The 19,847-nt window shown below is 32.4% G+C and overlaps 2 protein-coding genes across 4 annotated transcripts in view; both read left to right on the top strand.

The window, feature by feature from the left end:
* The window catches only part of LOC106677674 (proline dehydrogenase 1, mitochondrial), a 57,714-nt gene that overhangs the window by 29,520 nt on the left and 8,347 nt on the right, over nucleotides 1-19,847 (top strand). The window contains exon 1 of one of the 3 annotated variants that reach the window (XM_014415735.2): nucleotides 12,889-13,060. The exons of the other annotated variants lie outside the window; for them this stretch is intronic. The gene's annotated coding sequence lies outside the window, so the exon portion shown is untranslated. Of the gene's footprint in view, nucleotides 1-12,888; nucleotides 13,061-19,847 lie in introns of those variants that run through there. 3 annotated transcript variants of the gene reach the window in all.
* Ppt1 (Palmitoyl-protein thioesterase 1) lies at nucleotides 19-5,596 on the top strand. The gene is made up of 5 exons (XM_014415737.3): nucleotides 19-200; nucleotides 271-508; nucleotides 4,538-4,696; nucleotides 4,784-5,060; nucleotides 5,302-5,596. Exons 1-5 carry the CDS (start codon nucleotides 116-118, stop codon nucleotides 5,428-5,430), a joined length of 888 nt encoding a protein of 295 aa, XP_014271223.1. The 5' UTR covers nucleotides 19-115; the 3' UTR covers nucleotides 5,431-5,596.

A 19,847-nucleotide genomic window follows, 5' to 3' on the forward strand; every position in this document is an offset into this window, starting at 1 on the left:
ATCTTACTAATCAAGCGTCAAGTTGGTAGCCGTCAGCCCCCTTCAAAGTTCAGTGTTTTGAAAATTTTCGCCGGTGTTATCTCATATAATGTTCAATTGATTATACAGTTGAAAAATGGTATATTTGTATTTTAATTTCTTGATTTTACTTGCAACCACGGTATTTGCTTGGACTCCCGTAGTTTTATGGCATGGAATGGGTATAGAAAAATATTGAATGAGTTTAAACTATGTGAATTTTTGAAATCTTAAATTAATTCTGTAATGTAGGTGATAGTTGTTGCAATCCTCTGAGCTTGGGAAGGATAATCCAACATATTAAAGATTCTCTGCCTGGTGTTCATGTGGTGTCATTACAGATAGGAAACAATATCATAGAAGATACAGAGAACAGTTTTTTTATGAATGTGAACCTCCAGGTTGATGAAGCTTGCAAGCAATTAAAAAGTGATCCTCTGTTAAGTTCAGGCTACAATGCTATTGGCTTTTCGCAAGGAGCTCAGTTTTTGTAATGCATATATTTTTTAATTTGCATTTTCTATATTTAGTATTTAATTTGAATTCTCTATTAATAATATTTTATTTTCAGAGACTAGAGTGAATCAAATAGTTTATTATTTATTATACGATTGAAGTATTCTATTTTATTTCCTTAATACTGATGCTTCAAATGAAACTAATATAATTCTCGCTGATCTCATATTACATACACACTTGAATTTGATATGTGAAACTATGCTTTCTTTTTGTATGAATCGTAAGAATGCTGGCCAAATGGGTTATTAACCCATTAATGCTCGGTTGTGGTAGTTTGTAGGGAGGGCCGAGTTTCCTTGACAAACAAAATTGTTTTTTAGTACAATTACATAGCAGATGTGATTTTTATTTAAAATAAATAATATTTATAATGAAATGAAAAAAAACAATCATTTATTAAACCAAGTTTTTATATTAGGAAGTTTTATAATGATTCTATCAGACCTATTTGAAATCTCAAATCTTTTGTCATAATATAAGTTAAATGTAACAAAACTTTTAACATTATGCAAGTTGGGGCTTAATTTATACTCAGGTTTTCCATAGAAGGCCTTGCAGGAAGATTTTTTCATGTTTTTTTTTTATGTAAGAATAAAATGAACAAATCATTTTTTCATGGTCTAAACCAATTTTAAAAATCTTGCTTCTCTATAGTTATAGAGTTCTGAATTTCAATAATGGAATATCTCAATTCTTTATTTTGGTCATACATAGTTTTGATGTAGGAGATTTCCTAAAAGTTCAGGATGGTCCATTTTCACCTTCAAATTTAATAATTTATCTCTTATTTTTATCAAATATTGTTTTGAATCTGTCAAGTCTTTATTTTATTTTTTTCTAAGAGCATTCAACTTTCATTTCCAATTTTTTTATTCCTTCTCCTGTTAATTCTACGTCTGTCACTGCCTGTATTACATTTTCTTTCGGTTTTTCCCGGGTGGGCCTGTAATCAGGCCATCACCTAAGTTGTCATCTAGTTCATCACCTCTAACATTTTCAAAAAATTCATCTTCATCTTTGAAAAAAGTTCGAAGACACCTTCCAAAATTTAAAAACAAAATTTTCAATCCAAATTATATTATGTAGATGCAAATATTTAATAAAAAAAATTTAAAGATATACCACATAAACAAATAATTGGGAAATCAAATTTTAGCATCCTTCCTTTTAATTGAGTAAAGAATATGCTGGGTCAATATAAATTTCAGTGGCTAGAAGTAGTCCTTCCTATTGAAGATGAACATATATTAAATATTAAGCTTGGCCTTAAAGACATATTACTTCTGAAAGAAACAACAGTAATTTTACTTTTGTATAACATGACATACTCCTACTTGGACCATTTGCATAACACTGGTGATAGAAGGCATTGGCAAGAGGAAGGTAAAGGTTGTGTAGATCTTAATAACACAACAGTTCTCGATCTTTATATACTTGTCATTTGGACTAATTATCTCCATTCCTGGCTTAATAACTCCACTTGTTTGTTATTCAGTTTCTTCCTTTACATTTTGTGACTTCTTTAAGATTATTGGGATTAGTATTTTCTGTGAGTAATTAGAATTGTGAATTATGATTAATACTTATTCCCATCTATAAATTACTGAACAGAAGTATTAAAACTAAATATTAGACCCTAATTGATTTTTGTAACAATATATTTAAAAGCTACTTCCATGAAAGAGAAATTAAAGAAGCTGTAAGCTTACTTATCTCGTTTAAATTAAAGAAGTAGTGCTAATTGATTATTCTTTGTTTAATTATAATTTATCTAATTGGTTTCAATATTAATCTTTACTTAGGATATAATCTTATAAAACTGATATTTTATTAGGAAAGAAAAATAATCTATCTACTTTTGTTAAGCAGTTAATAGTATCACATAAATGGAGCTTATTTTTATAATTAAAAATATATATTTTTAAAATTTGTATCATTATTATTATTACTTAACAATAGTTTTATGTAAGTTCGAAAATTATTATTCAGACAATTTAAGTATGTTCAATCTTAATGGTAAATTTATTTTATCATAATGATAAAAATAATCATTAAGTTAATTTTTTTTTAATGAGTTTTCATTTTATTATTATCAGTAAATCAACAACACATTGAAGTATTTCTATCTCTAGATAACAGTCAACCAATCCAGGCTACTTTCTAGTAAACTTAATTTAAAATTTGAAATAATAAAAAAAAAATAACTATTTTAATTTATATTTAATACTATTTAAAATAACTATATTTTAATAAAAATATATATTTTTTATAATTGATTTATCTTACATGATCTGGTGCCAATAATTCAGTTTGCAATATTATTTATTGGCTTATTATTATTATTATTATTATGATTTTAATAACAAGATTTTCTATTACAGATGTATTTTATTTTATATTAAGTTTTCCCTTTCAAACATTTATTCAAAATTTCAAAACTATCACTAGGTTTCGACATTGCTTTTGTTTCATATCTCAGCTAAGCATCTACGGAATGTACTATTAATTGTACAGTTCACTTGCATACTAAAACAAAACTACTGCAAATGTCTCTTAGACATCATTCGATGTTTATCAGTTCTTGGATGATTTTTTTTTTTTTTCTTGAAACGGTTTGTTTTCTTTATGTTTCTGTACAAACAGCTATCAACTCAAGTCAATTCATAAGTAAATGAGGGTCTTTATAAATAGCGGACAGTGATAAAAACAGCGTGGATTTTTATTATACTTTAAGGGGACCATAGTACTAAGTGAATCACTATTAAATTTTATGAGACTCAAAATTATCTGACCAACTACCATATTTTAGTATAGAAAGTATGATTAAACATTTGTTCTTACTTCTGAGTAACACAAGTGGAGGCTTGGTTACAATCCACCAATAAACAATCTGTATATAATTTTTTGTCGTATTTAATTGATTTTAACAATATAATCACTAAGAATTTTAAGGTTTATGCATTTAAATTAATTTATCTTTTTTTTCCTTCTCAGGATTTTCTACATTCATTGTCAGTTTCGGTAGAAATGTCTTGAAAATGTCTACCATGATTCTTTTCTTCCCTTTCAGTGTTCTCGGTAATACCAATGTGAATTCTATAGTCTTAAATTTCTCTAGAGGGTCCAGCCTTTAATAGTTAATATTTCTTCATCGGTCTATTCAGTTCCACAGTCACCCCTAGTACTATTTTCTTGGTTGGTGTTGGCAATGAGCTGTCATCCTTCTGAAGATGCCTCATGACTTCAACTACTTCTCAAACTTAGATAGGTACTTCCAAGCATTTAATTCTGTATCCCTTGGCTTGATAGTTGAGTTATTTGGGTCTTATTTAGTTTTATACTGACTTAGACCTTTATTCCTAGCTTTATTTTTTGGGCCATTTCAATTAGGCATTCACCAGACTCATATTGTTCTTTATCTCCCCAGTGGTTTTGAGGTTTCCTGAGTAATTACTGGTTCTGAGGCAACATAAATGCTTCCTAGACTTTCTAAATGCTCCAATTACTCTTGCCTTAATAACAACCCAACTAATTATAATAATCTATTTGAGATCTGCCCCTAACAAAACAAGTTACTATACAATGCTCTACAAAATTTTGTTCTATCTCGTTTAAGTCCAGATGCCTAGGGAATGCTCATTGGTCCTTTCCCATAACAGTAAAAATGCTAATGTTGCTAACCATAGGTTAGGGCAGCCAAGGTTTACTTTTGGATCTTGCAGCAAATTGCTTTATTTTTATAAGTATATATACTGCAAGAGTGCTGGAATGACTTTTCAAACTCCTATTATCACAAACATGGCTACAATATCTAGAAATATCTGGATGAACTTTTTTTAAAAATTTATTCAGAAATTATTTTTATCAGTGTATTGAGTCTGTATGAAGATCTAGTAATTGTCTGATGTTTCTAATCAATGGTTTTGAATTAATTAAGGTATGGATAAGTCGATTAAGATTTCAGTGTTTTATTACCAAAAACTCCGATTTTATTTTGTAGGAGAGCAGTAGCTCAAAGATGTCCCAATCCAAAAGTAAAAAACCTTATCTCATTAGGAGGACAACACCAAGGTGTTTACGGTTTACCCCACTGTTTTTATTCCAAACATAAATGGTGTGATTATTTAAGGAAAATGTTGAACGTAGGTGCTTATTGGAGGTTAGTATTTTAAAAGGTCAAATATTTTCCACCTCATTTTGTACTGATAGCTCAAATTAGTATTTCTTAAAATTATATACCTTTCAGTTGGGTTCAAGACCAGTTTGTTCAAGCTGAATATTGGCACGACCCTCTAAATGAAGAGGAGTATAAAGAACATAGTTACTTCCTTGCAGATATTAACAATGAACGCCATTTGAATATGACATATCGAGACAACCTGTTATCTCTTGATAATTTTGTATTAGTAAAATTTGATAATGACACGATGGTACAACCTGTCGAATCCGAGTGGTTTGGATTTTATACCCCTGGGCAGGCTGTCCAAATCACCACTCTTCAAGATTCTGATTTATATAAAAATGTAAGTATTTAGTTTCAGTGAAAACAAATTATTGATGAGTTAATGCAATGTTTAAGTTGTATATTCACTCAAACTTTAATTTAAAAATATCCTAAAATTATTTTGTAGTGAATCATGATCTTCATTTTTCTACCTGATTAGCAATACTTTAACAATTTCTGTATGAACTATTATAATCCTGGTTTGTATTTTATCTTTAATTTATGAAATAATCCGTGTTTTAAATGCAATGATTTTGTAGGATACTCTTGGTCTTAAGGCATTGGACGAGGCTGGTAAACTTCATTTCTTATCTGTACAAGGTGACCATTTACGGTTCACTGAGAAGTGGTTCTCAAAAAATATTATAAATCCCTATTTATCTAAATAATTCTTACAAAATATGCTATGTGCCGCATATTTCATTTATATTTTTGGATATGAACCTAGATATTTTATTACATTATTTTTTAATTGAGACAATCTATGAATAAACATACTATAAATAATGTTCTATATTAATCAATAAAAAGTTTTCATTTATTTTTATTAACGCATCAATGTATATTATACATTTTCTTATTTATTTCCTTCCTACAGTTACCCTACTTCTTTTATTGACACAACTGGCGCTTGAAACTAAGACCATACTATTCACATTTGATTTATGAAAACTTTTTTGTTTTCAAATTATAAATTTTAAAGTAGTTCAAGAAGAATAGTTATAATAAAAAAAAAATTTAGTAAATAACAAACAACTGATGTTTGGTTTTCCTTACTAGGAATTCCAATAAAAACATTTCTTTTTTTTCTTAAGCCAGATTAGGTGGAATAATTTTCCATCACCCTTCTGGTAGCTCAACAGAGTTGTGATTTCTTCCACCATTCGTCAGGGTAGGTATCACAAATGTATTGTCTGATACCACTGCAATGCTTGCAGAGACGTGCCATTTGTGCAGAATGGAAACTTTGGGATGGGTTTGATTCTGATTCTGTCCAGATGTCCTTGGGGATGATGGTGGCTCCTGATTGCGGCTTGGAAGTCTACAAAGAATACATTGGACTGCAGGGACTGGGTCTTAAGTTTATTAGCTTCCTGTTTGACTTGCCTTCCCTTCAAAGCACTCCGGAGCTATGCAGGGCTTTTCTGCAGAACCAGTGCTGTTGGTAAATATGTAACCACTGTGACTTGAGATTATTATCATTGCCCTTTGCCTGAGTTTCTCATCAATTTCATTACTCTTTTTATTAGGAAAATAGTTGATTACCAGATTGCAAGCTGCAATTGACAAAAACAGATCTTTGAGAGAATAAAGCCCAAAGGCTTTCTAGCTTGACTGTTTTAGTTATACTTATCTATTATTTCATCTTCAATCGGAAGTAGAGATACTTTTTTTTTTTTTTTTTTTACAATCTTTTGCTTGTTGCAGCCAGTACCAATGTTTCACAACAAGTCAACAAATTTTCAGTATGTTTAACAAAGTATGATCTCTACGAATTATCAGTATCCCATTGTAGTTCCTTCACAATAATAAAGGTTGATTTTGCTCCATTTTGTATTATTTTCGTTGTCCTATTTTTTACTTAACCTGGCTTCATTTTGCTTGTTGCGAGAAGAAACCCTGAATTTGTCACCATACTTGAAGGCAGACAGGTCGGACAGAAGATTTGTAAATTTTCGTCATTAATTCTTGTGTTTCGCCCCACGAAAACATCCCTTGCTGTATCTTAGCCAACTAAATGTGCCCGATTTTTATTATTATTATTTTTTTTAGCTTTGTAGATAATTTAATCATTTCACAAACGAGTGTTTAGAAAGTTACCTAGATGTTTAGTGTGCTCATATTTTTTGTTTTTTATGCGGACTGCAAATTTCAACTTCGTGATCTAAATTTTTTCTTCCAAGATTTCTTTCTATTCCCTATTTTACGTTTCTTTGATGAAGATTGAAGTGGGATGGGTCCAACAATGGTTTTCCAACCTTCTCTAAAACTCCATGAGATCCCTTTCTGGTCCCTAATTGACTGGACTCGTGGGTAAGAAGTACAGACCGTCTTTATCTATGTTAATAAAGGTCCAGTTTGGATTCTTTTGGCACTCAGTATCTAATGATTCGGATCTAATCATTAAAATTAGAGCTTTGTAATGTCGTATAATATTTTTAAAACTAATTTGGAAACTCTACAAAATTGAGTTAAGGTCTTTTAACCATACAGGGCAAATAAGTGTTTATTCTATGTGACAAAATCTACACTCTGTAACCTGACTACGGAGATCCGCTTGGGTGTGTCTTGTCCGTTTTGTTAAGTTTTGAAGCAGGAAATATTAAAACGGAATTACATCATCCTGGTTAATAAGTCAGAATAATATTTATTCACAGAAAAATATAAAGAAACCCACCAAACTACTCCATACTCCTTTATTGGTTACAATTTTATTTTATCTTTTGATGAGCCGACTTATACATTAGTTGTTAATACCCTTCTATTTTATTGCGTTCTCTTGCTAGAGACCAATTGCAACCTCTCTTTAAAAATTATTTGTATCGTTAAAATGGAAATACTTCTTTTTCAATTTGTTATAACCAAAGGATTTCTAATTTTTAAATATAACTGATTGTGTTCCTCTTAGAATAGACCTTGGATAAAGTATTGTCAGCGCTCATTAGTTGATGGTATTGGATTATTCAATCACTTACTCTGATTTTTAACCTTTCTTTATACCTAAGTTATTTTTCAACTGTTGGCTTTTCAATAGAAACTTGGGAGAAGTTGTTAAAGAGCTCCTGGAAGGTAGTCGAGCTGAATCAATTGCTTTATATAAAGTTTTTTTTTGTTTCGAGTAATTCAGAAGTGGACCGTGGAAGAGAGGAAGGAGGTGCACTTGATTGGAACAATGGCGGAGTTTTCAGGTGAAAGAGGAGTTTGAGGAGATTGCTGGGGGATGGGGGGAGGAGGGCGCTTTTGTGAAGCTGCCTCCTTAATCTGAAATATTGAAAAATCCACTTTGTCTGATTCGTTAAGATGAGAAGGAAGCCGTCCGGGAATATCTCGTTTTTTAACTTGAATCAAATCATCCCAACTCCCGCTGTAGATCCCTTCTTTCTGACGTAGGCTTAGCGATTACCTCTTTTATAATTCTCTCTTCCTTTACATTTTTCAATCCCGGAATTCTTTTCAAATAAGATTTACGTAGCTGTATGATATACATCTCTTATTTATGCGAATAATACATACATTCTAAATCAAACTAAACTAGGAAAATTTTGTTATATCGCTCTTTTTGGGCCTACAAAAAAAGAGCAATTATAACCTTGTAACTTGTAAAAAAAAAAGAAGAAAAAAAAAAAAAAAGAAATCAACAACATTGAAATACATGTTTAAAATTAATTTAATGTTCAAATTGACAGATTAATAAAGCATTTTTATATTGAATTTTTTAATTGATCAGTTAATTTTAATGTTCCATATTGCACACTAAAGGAGAACATGAAAAATATGCAAATTGCCTGTAATACGTTCTAAAGATAAGTTGACTGATTGATTCTCATTCTCGTTCTCTTCATCTTTAATACTTTATTTATTGTAATCACTTAGTCATCCGGTTGTGCCTTCTTACCGTAGAGAAATGTCCAGGCCAAGACTCCAACTGTTCTCGGTTTCTGGCAAGAATCAAGCGGTCGACTTGGTCCAGGCACGACCTGCTTGGTTAGCCTCGATGTCTTCTACCGTCAGGAACGTAGTCCATGGTGTTCGTGGATCTTGTAAATCCTGAATCCTGACAACATGGTGAAACCACTGGCGAGTCTCAAGGATCTCCTGCACCAAGAGGACTCCTAGTTTTTCCCTGATTTTCTCATTACAGATGGAGTCCCTACATGTTGTCCCCACAAACCTTCTGAGAAACCTTAATACTGCATCTGTTATTCTGCTTTCATGTTCGTCGTTTAACCAGCTTTCTGCTCCATACAAGAGTGCTGGTAAGTTCACCGACTTTTAGATGTAGAATTTCACGTTTCAGGCTACTTCTCGCTTCCTAATCACTATATTCCAAATTGATAGTAGACCGAGTTTGTCTTACTTATCTAGTGTAGGATTTCTGAAGCCATTTTCCTTGACCGTTCCATAAATGTCCCAAGGTATGCGAAATCCGAGACAACAGTAATATCTTTTAGATTTATCAGTTTTTTTTTTGTGTAATAGAAAAACATTCAACTACTTAAACGGCTGCCCATTTAGCAGTTTACTCATTCTGAAGATCTGATTGCTTATATGAAATTATTCTTTCTTAGTTCAAAATAATTAATTCTGCATTTTTGTTTTATTTTTCTAGATAGTTGTACGTGTCAATGCCATAGTACTAGAAACTTGAATTATTACTTCTTATTTATTTTCAATTATTTATTGAATCATTGTTCGTTTTAATTAATTTTTGTTTGATTAAGATATATTAAATGCGTATGTTTAATTTACATTGATTACATTGACACTTATGATGTTTGATTTATATTGATTGCGAGAATAGGCTGTTTAAGAGCAGCGCTCTTCAGCGGTTCCTATGACATGTGCATCTTGATAAAAATGATCTTATAATGAAGTCTAGTTGTCGCAATTTGTTGAGTTTCTGTAGGCTAGAACTAGAAATAGAATGTAATATGTTCATTTAGACATAGTACTAAATTTAGTATTTATCTTACTATCAATTTTATATTTTTTGATAGATTTATTTATTGATAGATATTACAATCTGCCACACAGTTGTGGGCAATAGGTAATAGTGATGAATGATCTCATACATACTGAAATAAAATAAAAAAATAAATAGATAAAAAAAAACTATTTTATATTTAACACACGAAAATATTTATTTGAAGATTTATGTTTCTTGCTATCTTATTGTCATAATTGATCTCACTACCGCCAGTAGAACAGACTGCAATGTTTATCATCAGCTGTGCAGATAGCATAATCATTTATACATTTTAAAATGTTGATTTGGCCTTCATATGTCTCTATGTCTGCGCGGTGGGCTTTCAGGGTTAATCCGGCCGGCACAATTCCAAGTTCTTCCTCCTCGATTGAATTAGACTGGGCAACAGCAATTTTCCAGCAATACACAAAATATCTTTATAGATAGATATAGAGCATTATAGGTAGTTATTTTTCTGTGACTAACTGATGAAAATCGTTTACTGTAGGGTCATGTCTCAATGGCGGTACCGTAACTCAGAAAGGTTGAAACTTGTGTGCTTGCTAAGCATTGTATATATTATAACTTTTCACTGAACTTCCTTTCAAAAAACCTGAAATGTTTCTTCTGTGAGTGCGTCTGTTTTGAATGTCAAATCCTAAGCTGTATTAGACCACTTCACCCGCTGCGAATTAGATTTGCCAAGTCCTTGGGAACTGAAGCACGTTGAAGTAGTTGATTTTTACCGTACTTTTTTCACCTCTTAGTTAAACAAAAATCTATCAGTCCGATTACACTGTTTCTTCATTGTTTTATTGAATAGGAGAGCTATTGGGGTGTGTTTGTGCAAGATATCTTGTGATTAAAAAAACAGAAACACAATTCAAAGAAAACTAATATAATAGAAAAAAATCATTAATTGAAATTATAATATTAAATCAGTTAAAAACTCATGTGTACAATGTCTAGTGTCCGTTATGATATTCATAATATTGAAGAACAAATCAAAACTTAACTAGGTATGACGAGATGCGTTTACCGGTTTACCTGTGGGACATTAATCTTTAATAAAAGTTTATGCGCTCAATACATTTTGAAACTTTTGTTTAGTTTTACACTTTTATTCTTTCCTCCAACCTTTTTTTTTCTTTTCAAAGTACATTTGATAAGGTGTTTTTGTTTTTTTGGCCAAGACTCCAATTGGAGTCCTATACTGCCTAACCATGGTTGGGGTCAAGTTTTTCATTTTGTGGGACCGCCACCGCCAGAATTCTCAAATTGGTAAGAATGGGCCTAACCAACCGTTTCTATGGTTTAAGGCAAATAGCTATCTAAACAAGTGCAAGTGATAATGAAACTATTGATTTGATTATAGTTTGTTATCATGATGGGTGCCTCCAGACAAAATATTTTTTTGGTTAATTTTATACTTCTGATTCGATTTGACATCTTCTTTCTCGCGGAGAAAATGTTCTCATAGAGATAGCTGATTATTGCGTGTCTTGTTGCAAATTAAAAGCCAGTTTCCTGGAGTGTTAACATCAGTTACATTGGATTTTTTTCTCTTAGGAGGATGACAAAAAGCCAAATCTAATCCCTTAAAGGATTGGTGACTTGTGCGAACACCCCTGTTCCTATACATGGGTGCATTTAATCTGAACTAAAGGACGGTATGATGTGATGCTAAAGAACCACTTGACGCCGTCGAAGCTGACAAATCCATTAGCGAGTGGTGGCCATTGTGCCAGCCGACAATCATATCAGCAGCCGGTGGCTTCTCCTCCTTCCGGTCTGTTGTTGGCCCCATCTGCACTCCTCAGGGCAAATTGAGCACTGCAATGGATTCATTCAACAGTTGTTCCTCCAGCTGAACAGGCTCTTTGTTTGTCCTGCATCGCTTGATTAATTCTATCGTCAATGGGCAACTGATCCACGAGGGTCGGACTTTGATTATGGTGCCATTTGTTGAGAAAACATTTTACAGACATAATTATCTTGTTTAGGTTCAATATGGGCCTCTCGAATAGAATTATTTCAGTCCATCAAAACGAACAGGCTTTGTTGTTATGGCCTTTTTAGCTCCAATACAAATGCTACCTTAGCTCAGTTTGTAGTAAACCTTTCTGCACAAAGTCGAGCGGTTTTGGTATCCAGGGTCTATCATCAAATCACCTATTGTATATCGGCAATCGAAAAATAAATTTATGTTTAGAGACACGTTTTTGGAACGAAACTTTGTATTGATCTCCCGTTTGAAATGGAATAACGTAAATTGTTCCACAATCTTGAACGATGTTTGGTTGTGTGAATGTTCTGGCCGACTTGGTCTCCAGTTGTTCTCGGTAATTTCTGGAAAACACTTTCTCTAGTTTTTCTATTGACTTCTTGCTTGTAGAGAGTGACTAATCCCGAAAGAATTTTTATCAACGAGCATAAAAAGATGATGTTTTCGTAGAACATGTTGTAGAGAAAAATCTCCATTTGTTTTTTAATACTCCTGCATAAAAGTTAAATTAATACTTCGAAGTTATGTGAGGATTGTTGGTTTCGATAATCTATTCTACTCTTAATTTCTATATTGAAAATAAATTATGTCTGAAACGAGATTCCTTCACAAAACTTTCACGCCTGCACTAATGTCACTTTTGCTTGTATTCACATATGTCATGAACATTTGGAATTGCGCAAGCAGCTATCCCAACGAGGTCTACCATATTTTGCAATTACCGTGGAACAAGGCAATTGCGCCCACGCGGCAGTCTTTAGCCTGTCTGTATGCTTTATCTATGAATGTCTTTAGACAGTCGCTATATGTATTTATGCTTAGTATATTTATTCAGTATTATTTTGTCCCAAATCGTTTAATATATCGCTATGTAGATTTTCAAATGACAAGTAGCTTTATTATTCTTGAGCTCAGTCCTTTTTGAACAATTTGTCTTACGTATTGGCTAGAGTAGTGTGGCCATTCTTCCTTAAAACCTATAATATTTTTGTTCACTATTTTTCTGTGATATAAAAAAATCTAATATTTTACATGTATACAATGTAATATTTATTCTGCATGGAGCAGGAACAGATGGTTGAACAAAAAACCTATATTTTGTGTTATTTTTTGTTTTATTGTGTTAGATGCTTCATTTTGCTAAATTTAACATTAAACTGACTCAAACATAATTAAAAAATCTAAATTAAAACCAGAAACAACAGTTCGTATTTATAAAACAATACTCAGACCGCTACATATGTACAGCTGTGAAGTATGGGTCCTTTACGGAAAGGGAAAAATGACAAATAAGGTTCTAAGAATCGCAGAGGATACCCTTTGATTTGTAAGAAATAGCCAATTGTATCGTGAACTACAAATTAAAAGTAGCTGTAACTTACAACTGGGGAAATCTAACCTCATAGTACAAGAGCCGGGAAGAAAAAAAGTTAGTTATCTCACCCCAATTTTGGATTACTTTTATGAAAACTAGGTATAATTACTAGTCAAAATTGATGAGCCTGCCAAGTATAGGAAGGGGAAATAAAAAATGGCGGATGTTTGAAAGCCTTAAAAAAACATTAATTTTTCATTCGGAGCTCTATATCTTAAAAACTACCACAACATTAGAAAATCTAAGAGAACATTATTTAAAGAAGAGTAAATTTGTTGAAATATTAGCCCTAAAAAAGCTATTTAGGTCCAATAGTTCTCGAGATATAGCTTTTTAGAAAGCAAAATGTCCTAAAAATCTACTGAAAGATTAGTAGTTAGTTAATTTATTTTGAGAAATCTATATCTCAGGAACTATATGACGTACAGATGGCTATTAGCACTCAAATTAAATCTAGTTTAATAGACTATAAAGAAGTTTATGACCTTTACCTTCGTAGGAATAGTAGTTTTCATGATATTTGCTAAAATAAATTGATTTATAGTTGTTCGGACAATAAGTTTGATATATGAAAACCTTCATTTCAGAAACCATTGGACGTACAGATGTCTGCCAGCGCTCAAATTAAAGCTACTTAAATTTACTACAAAATAGTTCATAATGGTTATCTTTGTAGGAGTTGTAGTTTTTATGATATTTGACAAAATAAATTCGTAAAATGTTAATTTCTAGTTGTTCGTTTAAAATGTTGGATATTTCAAAAAATATATCTCTAGATCAATAAGACGCACACATGTCTGCCAAAACTCAAAATAATGGAAATTTAACTTACTATAAAGTAGTTTATGACACTTATCTTCGTAGGGGTAGTTTTTATGATATTTGACAAAATAAATTCGTAAAATGTTAATTTCTAGTTGTTCGTTTAAAATGTTGGATATTTCAAAAAATATATCTCTAGATCAATAAGACGCACACATGTCTGCCAAAACTCAAAATAATGGAAATTTAACTTACTATAAAGTAGTTTATGACACTTATCTTCGTAGAGGTAGTAGTTTTTATGATATTCACTTGTGAGTATAAATTTGGCTAATGAAAATTGTCCGAACAAGTATAAATCAATTTATTTTTGCGAATTTCTTGCAAACTGTTACTCCTACGAAGATAAACATTATAAACTACTTTATAGCTCATTAAACTAGCTATAATTTGAGTGCAAATAGACATCTGTACGTCAAGTGATTATTGAGATATAAAGTTTTCAAAATGCATTCACTAACTACTGATCTTTCAGTACGTCCCATCCAATATTTTTATGAAATGTTGCTTTTTAAAAAGCTATATCTCGAAAACTATTTAACGTAAATAACTCTATTAGGGCTCATATTTGAGCAAATTTACTCTTCTTTAAATGACGTTCTCTTAGGTTTTCTTGTGTTCCTACTTTTTAAGATATAGAGCTCCGAATGAAAAATTAGTTTTTTTTTTATCGCTTTGAAACAGCCGCCATTTTTTATTCCCCTACCTATACTTGGCAGACTCATCAATTTAGGCTAGTAATTATACATAGTTTTCATTAATGTAATCAAAAATTGGGGTGAGAAAACTACCTTTTTTCTCCTCTTGGGCTCTTGTACTATTTGTAATGAGCCATTACATTCCGAAACCAGCGTAATGGATTTTCTAGTTTAATATTTTATTTTTTTTCATTATCAGTTTCTGTCCATTATCTCTTATAGTAACAGTATTATCAATGGATGGTTCTGAAACTACCAGGATTCAGACCTAATGTAGTCCTACAAAGGGTGACGAAATGTTGGTTACTGATAATAGTTTCAGCTGTTCTCCTGCCTTTCTTAACCGCCACTCGGACCGTTTTCCTGCAATCAATTTTATCTTAATATTTGTTCATTGTATCTTCATTATCATGAGTTGTTGAATCATTTGCGATTAAAGTTATTTTGAAAGAAATACTTTTACATTAGGTAATCGAATAAAATGACAAAATATTGATTTTAAAAATTGGGAAATGGACTCGACTGATATTGGATGTATTACGATTGCGTTTCACTCTTGTTTGTAAATTATAAAGAATGTCCACATGTACCTTTTGGGATAGTTATATTTTTCTTTGTTGGAGTAGAAATGTTTGAGAATAGATATTAAAAAGGGGTTTTAGAGGGAAGACAAGAAGAGGTGAGGTGATTAATTACTGAGAAGAGAGAGAGGCAGAGAGTAGATATCAAAGGATTCCTCTGTCCCGGGAGTGGCATTGTCCCTACTGCTGCCTCCTCTACTCTAATATTCATTTTTTAATTATTCAAACAGCCGTCCTCGAGCTCTTTCATAATCAACCCCTGCACAAAGGTCTTTAAAACTATCGTCTCTCAAAATGAGCTTTTGAGAATAAGGGCTCGCTCAAAATCCTATTTCGAAATGATTCTAATTGCACGACTAGGACCGGCTTATAATCTTGTAGATTCACCTAGCACAGGGTCCAGCTGACATCTTCCTTTCTTTCTGCATTTTGTTGCTCTGATATTGTGTTTGTGTTGTGTGATTCATAGATTGTAAATGTAGTCAGTTAAGCATTATGTTTATTATCAGATTCATCTTTTAGTTATTTCAAAACAGATCATCAAGAGAAACATTGAACTTTTCTCCATCACCAGAGCTAGAAAACAGAAGGTTCTTTTAGTGCATTTCTTCAGTTGTATTCACAACGAAAATCCTGGAAATTATAGCATTAATTCTCTTTTGGTTCTGCAGACCTTGTAGATCTTCGGCCGCCCGAACCAGCCTTCTCCACGCTTGCCTGTCTTAGGATGCTGCTTTCCAGTTTAAAATTTGGTGTAGATTTGGTGTTTGCCTCCTACCTGGTCTCTTGAAACTATGGTGATATTCATTGTTGTGTAGAGGCGTCTTGATGGATTACTTTGAGCCACATGCACCGCTGTGATGATAGTAGTAATATAGATGTATAATATATTGATATAAAGCCTAATGTTTCTAACTTAAAAAACTGACATATAACGATGTAGCAGTTAATTTATATTGACGAATAGCTCATTAATGAATTGAATTTATAAATAAATGTTTTCTTATTTTCATAGTTTTTATAAGAATTATCAGTTTTTTACTTTAGAGTATCATAAGTATAAATATCGTAAGTGAAAGTATTATTGTCGTGAATAATTAAGAAATTACCTATTTCAAAGGAGCAAGTATTAGTATAATCAGGGTAATAATTATAATTAGGAAATGGCAGGTCTGTGCCGCTAGCGTCCGACCACATTTTTATTCCGTAATAGTTTTGTAGATCAAATTTCATGAAGAATCGACGTCTTTCCTAATTTTTAATAACGCACAAACTACTTGAAATGTCAAATTGACCATTTATCCTTATTCAGCGATGGTTTTTATAACTTTTCCTAGAATTTGCTGAATTGCAGTAGTGAGAGGCCGCGTTGAGCAGAGGTGGATTCCGTGGCAAATTGATAAAGCGGGTCCTCTAATGCTCAATACCTCATTTATTTTTTCTTAACCACGATCTCAGCTAGCTCAGGGTAGCGTGAGAAACCTGCATGTTGAGCCCTACACATAAGTTTCGATCCTGTACCTTCTGCGTCCATCTATTAACTTCTATTCCGAAGTCATTCCCCTCTTATCGAATGCTTTACTGCTCTTTCCTACTTTCCTCCTGCATTATTTTAACTTGACTAAATCATTTTATTTTATTAAATTTAGTCCTGATTTACTCCAAGGTTATTTCTTATTGTAGTATTTTCGATCTTTGCTCCTCTTGTTTTTACCTCAATCCTTCTCAGGTATTCCTTTCCCTTTGCATGGATTTTTGAGTAATAGTCAAGAACTCATTGACGTTAGCCTGTTAATGGGATAAACGCATTCTAATATACCATGTCTTGTCACTTCTTTTATCCTCAAGAAGCCGTGCTCCAGATCCTCCCTCTTCAGTCAAAGTATTGGGTCTTCTTGTTCTTATTATTTTAGTTTGATTAATCTCGTTATTGTAGTTGTTGCCCCTACCAATTAGGTCTCATTATCGCCTTTACCCTCTGTAGGGCATTATTCTTTATAATTAATCTTTATAAATTATAAGTGCTCTGATACTCATTGGTTTAGTTCTTATTATTGATACTTACCACATGACTTTATTTGTCTGTATGAACTAAGTGTGGCCCTCATTTGATCTGTTTGGGCTTCCTGCTCGATCAGTACTCTTGGCGAGCCCTATCGCTGATTCCTTTTCTCCACTTTTCTAGTATTATAGATTAGGCCTTGCATAGTACACTGACTAATGAGATACTTCGATGGTTTCGACAGTCACAGTAGACTCCTTGCTTGTGTATTTGGATTATAATTTCTCAGTCCTTGAAAACTTTTCCCTACTGAGGTTAATTAATAGTTTTTCCGAAATTCCAAGCGTTTTCCTCCAACGTCACAGGAGTTATACCATAAGTTCGTGTTGATTTGCTTTTTGCTTCCACTATCTTAATTCCCATTTAGGTTACCTTTAGTATCTACTGTTTTCACTTTTCAACTTCCTCGGTAGTGTTTCGTGTGAGTGCTCTGTTTCGCCAGAGTTATTTGTGTCATATTGTCATTCAGCACTTTCTCAGAATATTTCACCTATTTATTCATTATTTACTCGCTATTATTGAAAATGTTATCTTCCTCATTTTTGGTTTGTTTTATGAGAGGTTCCTTCTCATTGCTTATGTTACATCAGTGTTCATAGAAAAGCTTCTGATTTTCTTTCTTGTCTTCTTATAACTTTTTTTCCAAAGTCCTCACATGCTTCACTTTTTGATTGCATGATTGCTTCTTTTGCCATTTTCCTCGGTCGTATAAGCTTAGGCCTATATATGTTTTCTTTGAAGGTAATGTTTTTTCTGCTTTAGGAAGGAACGAGGACGTCCTTCAAATTGTTCTTTTTATTCTCTGGCTCACTTTAGTTTTCCGTGTACCTCCTCTACTGCACCATACGGCATCTTCTTAATCATTTTCAGGTCTTCTCTGTGTTATTAGAATATTGGAAGTATTTATGGACTCTAGCTTTTATTTCTGCGGTGAGTTTATAATTTTCATTCTATGCAACTAAGTTTTTCTGGAGGTCTTACTTCTCTTAGGATTTTTTCAATTCAATCTTTTTGCTGTTGTAACATTCATTCTTCTTGTGCGTTTCGGCTATTTGATTTGCAGAACAATCCAAATTGTGGAGATTTGCGTAGGAATGAATCGAGAGGAGTTGGATTCTGCATTAATATATCTTTTTTATAGGAATCATTTGGTAGTGTTTTATGTTATAATATAATGTTGCGTCCACAAGGTTCATCAAAAAACGTAACCTACCAACCAACATTTAAAAGCAACGGAAAAAAAAAAATTAAAGTAATAATAGTAGCCATAAATTGTGTAAAGTTGACCTACAGTGAACCTGATTGGATGAAATGTTTTATGAACCATGCATATATTTTATATGCATAAATATTAATGAACAAAAAGTCAAATTCATTGTTTATTCTTTGGACGAAAATAAAATTCTGTCATAGAGAATATGACATTTCTATAATTAAAATTATTTCAGAAAAATATAAAACCAGAAAGTACCTGCAAGGAAAAATAGTTTTATGAGAACAGATCCAAAAAATGATTTAGAGCTGTAGCTATTTGAAAAACCCTCGTTATATTCCTCTGAGGAACATAAAAAAAAAGTATCAAGTCCTTGAAGAGATTTAATTCTTAGGACCTAGCTACAGTTAAGCACTAAAAGCCCCTTTGCAAAGGAAAGTTTAAGTACTAAAAAATCTTATTCCTCTTCATTTCTTTTTTTGCTCGAGAAAAATGGTTGCTTTTACAGATCATCTTTGATTCCGAAAACCGCTCGGTGAAGTACCATTAATTAAAGTGAACTCCATACCGTTCTATCAAAACAAACAAACAAACATGAAAAAAAAAACTCAAAAGAAAAAAAATAATCAAAAGCGAGGGGTATTAATAAAGCGCTTTTGACTCCGGCGGTAGGATAGAGAGAGAGCACACATGGCTTTTTAATCATGATATCGACTTGGAGCGGAACCTAATCAGGCTAATGTGCTTTGCGGCCTGTATGCAAATTGGCCCTACCTCCATGGCATGGCGGCCTTTGTATCTCCCATCTCTCATAATTAACTGATTAACTGCTTCTACTGTTTGAGTTCAGCTCTTTGTATCGTTTGTACGGCGGCTCTACTTCTGTTTCCTCAGCCGGAGTGTCGCGTCACTGCGAATTTGTTAAGAACATGGAAGAGTAGGCATACATTCTAATTGTCAGATTTACAACAATCAGATAAAATCCATTGAATTACGAACTTATCTCTTCAATATCATTACTATGATAGTTATTTATAATGTTTTCTTACTTTCTTAGCATCTTAAGAAGTGAGGCAGAAAGGTAGCTTATTCAGATCATATCATTTTTCGGTTTTCAGTTTATGTTTACGTTTCAGTTTATGTTCAAAAAATTAATTTACTGATTGATACGTCATTGATCTGCATGGTTTTGCACCTACTAGCCCCGAAATAGATAGACCTAATCCCGTTCCTTTTTTTCGTTGTGTTCAATACTCCTATTTCTATATATCAATTAGGTGCTAGGGATGATATAAAAATAACAATGTCTATATTTTAGTAAATATTTCGATGTTGAAATTTGAATGTGGGAAAATCTATATTT

Source organism: Halyomorpha halys, unplaced genomic scaffold (assembly GCF_000696795.3).
Source record: "Halyomorpha halys isolate HHAL.00 unplaced genomic scaffold, Hhal_1.1 Scaffold106.1, whole genome shotgun sequence".
In the NCBI taxonomy this organism is placed as follows: domain Eukaryota; kingdom Metazoa; phylum Arthropoda; class Insecta; order Hemiptera; family Pentatomidae; genus Halyomorpha; species Halyomorpha halys.

What these genes read in the sequence shown, in the direction of transcription:
- Ppt1 (XM_014415737.3), top strand. Translation starts at nt 116, where the DNA reads ATGGTATATTTGTATTTTAATTTCTTGATTTTACTTGCAACCACGGTA. An exon ending in AGTTTTATGGCATGGAATGG is followed by an intron (nt 201 to 270) that starts GTATAGAAAAAT and finishes TCTGTAATGTAG; the next exon opens with GTGATAGTTGTTGCAATCCT. An exon ending in AACGTAGGTGCTTATTGGAG is followed by an intron (nt 4,697 to 4,783) that starts GTTAGTATTTTA and finishes TATACCTTTCAG; the next exon opens with TTGGGTTCAAGACCAGTTTG.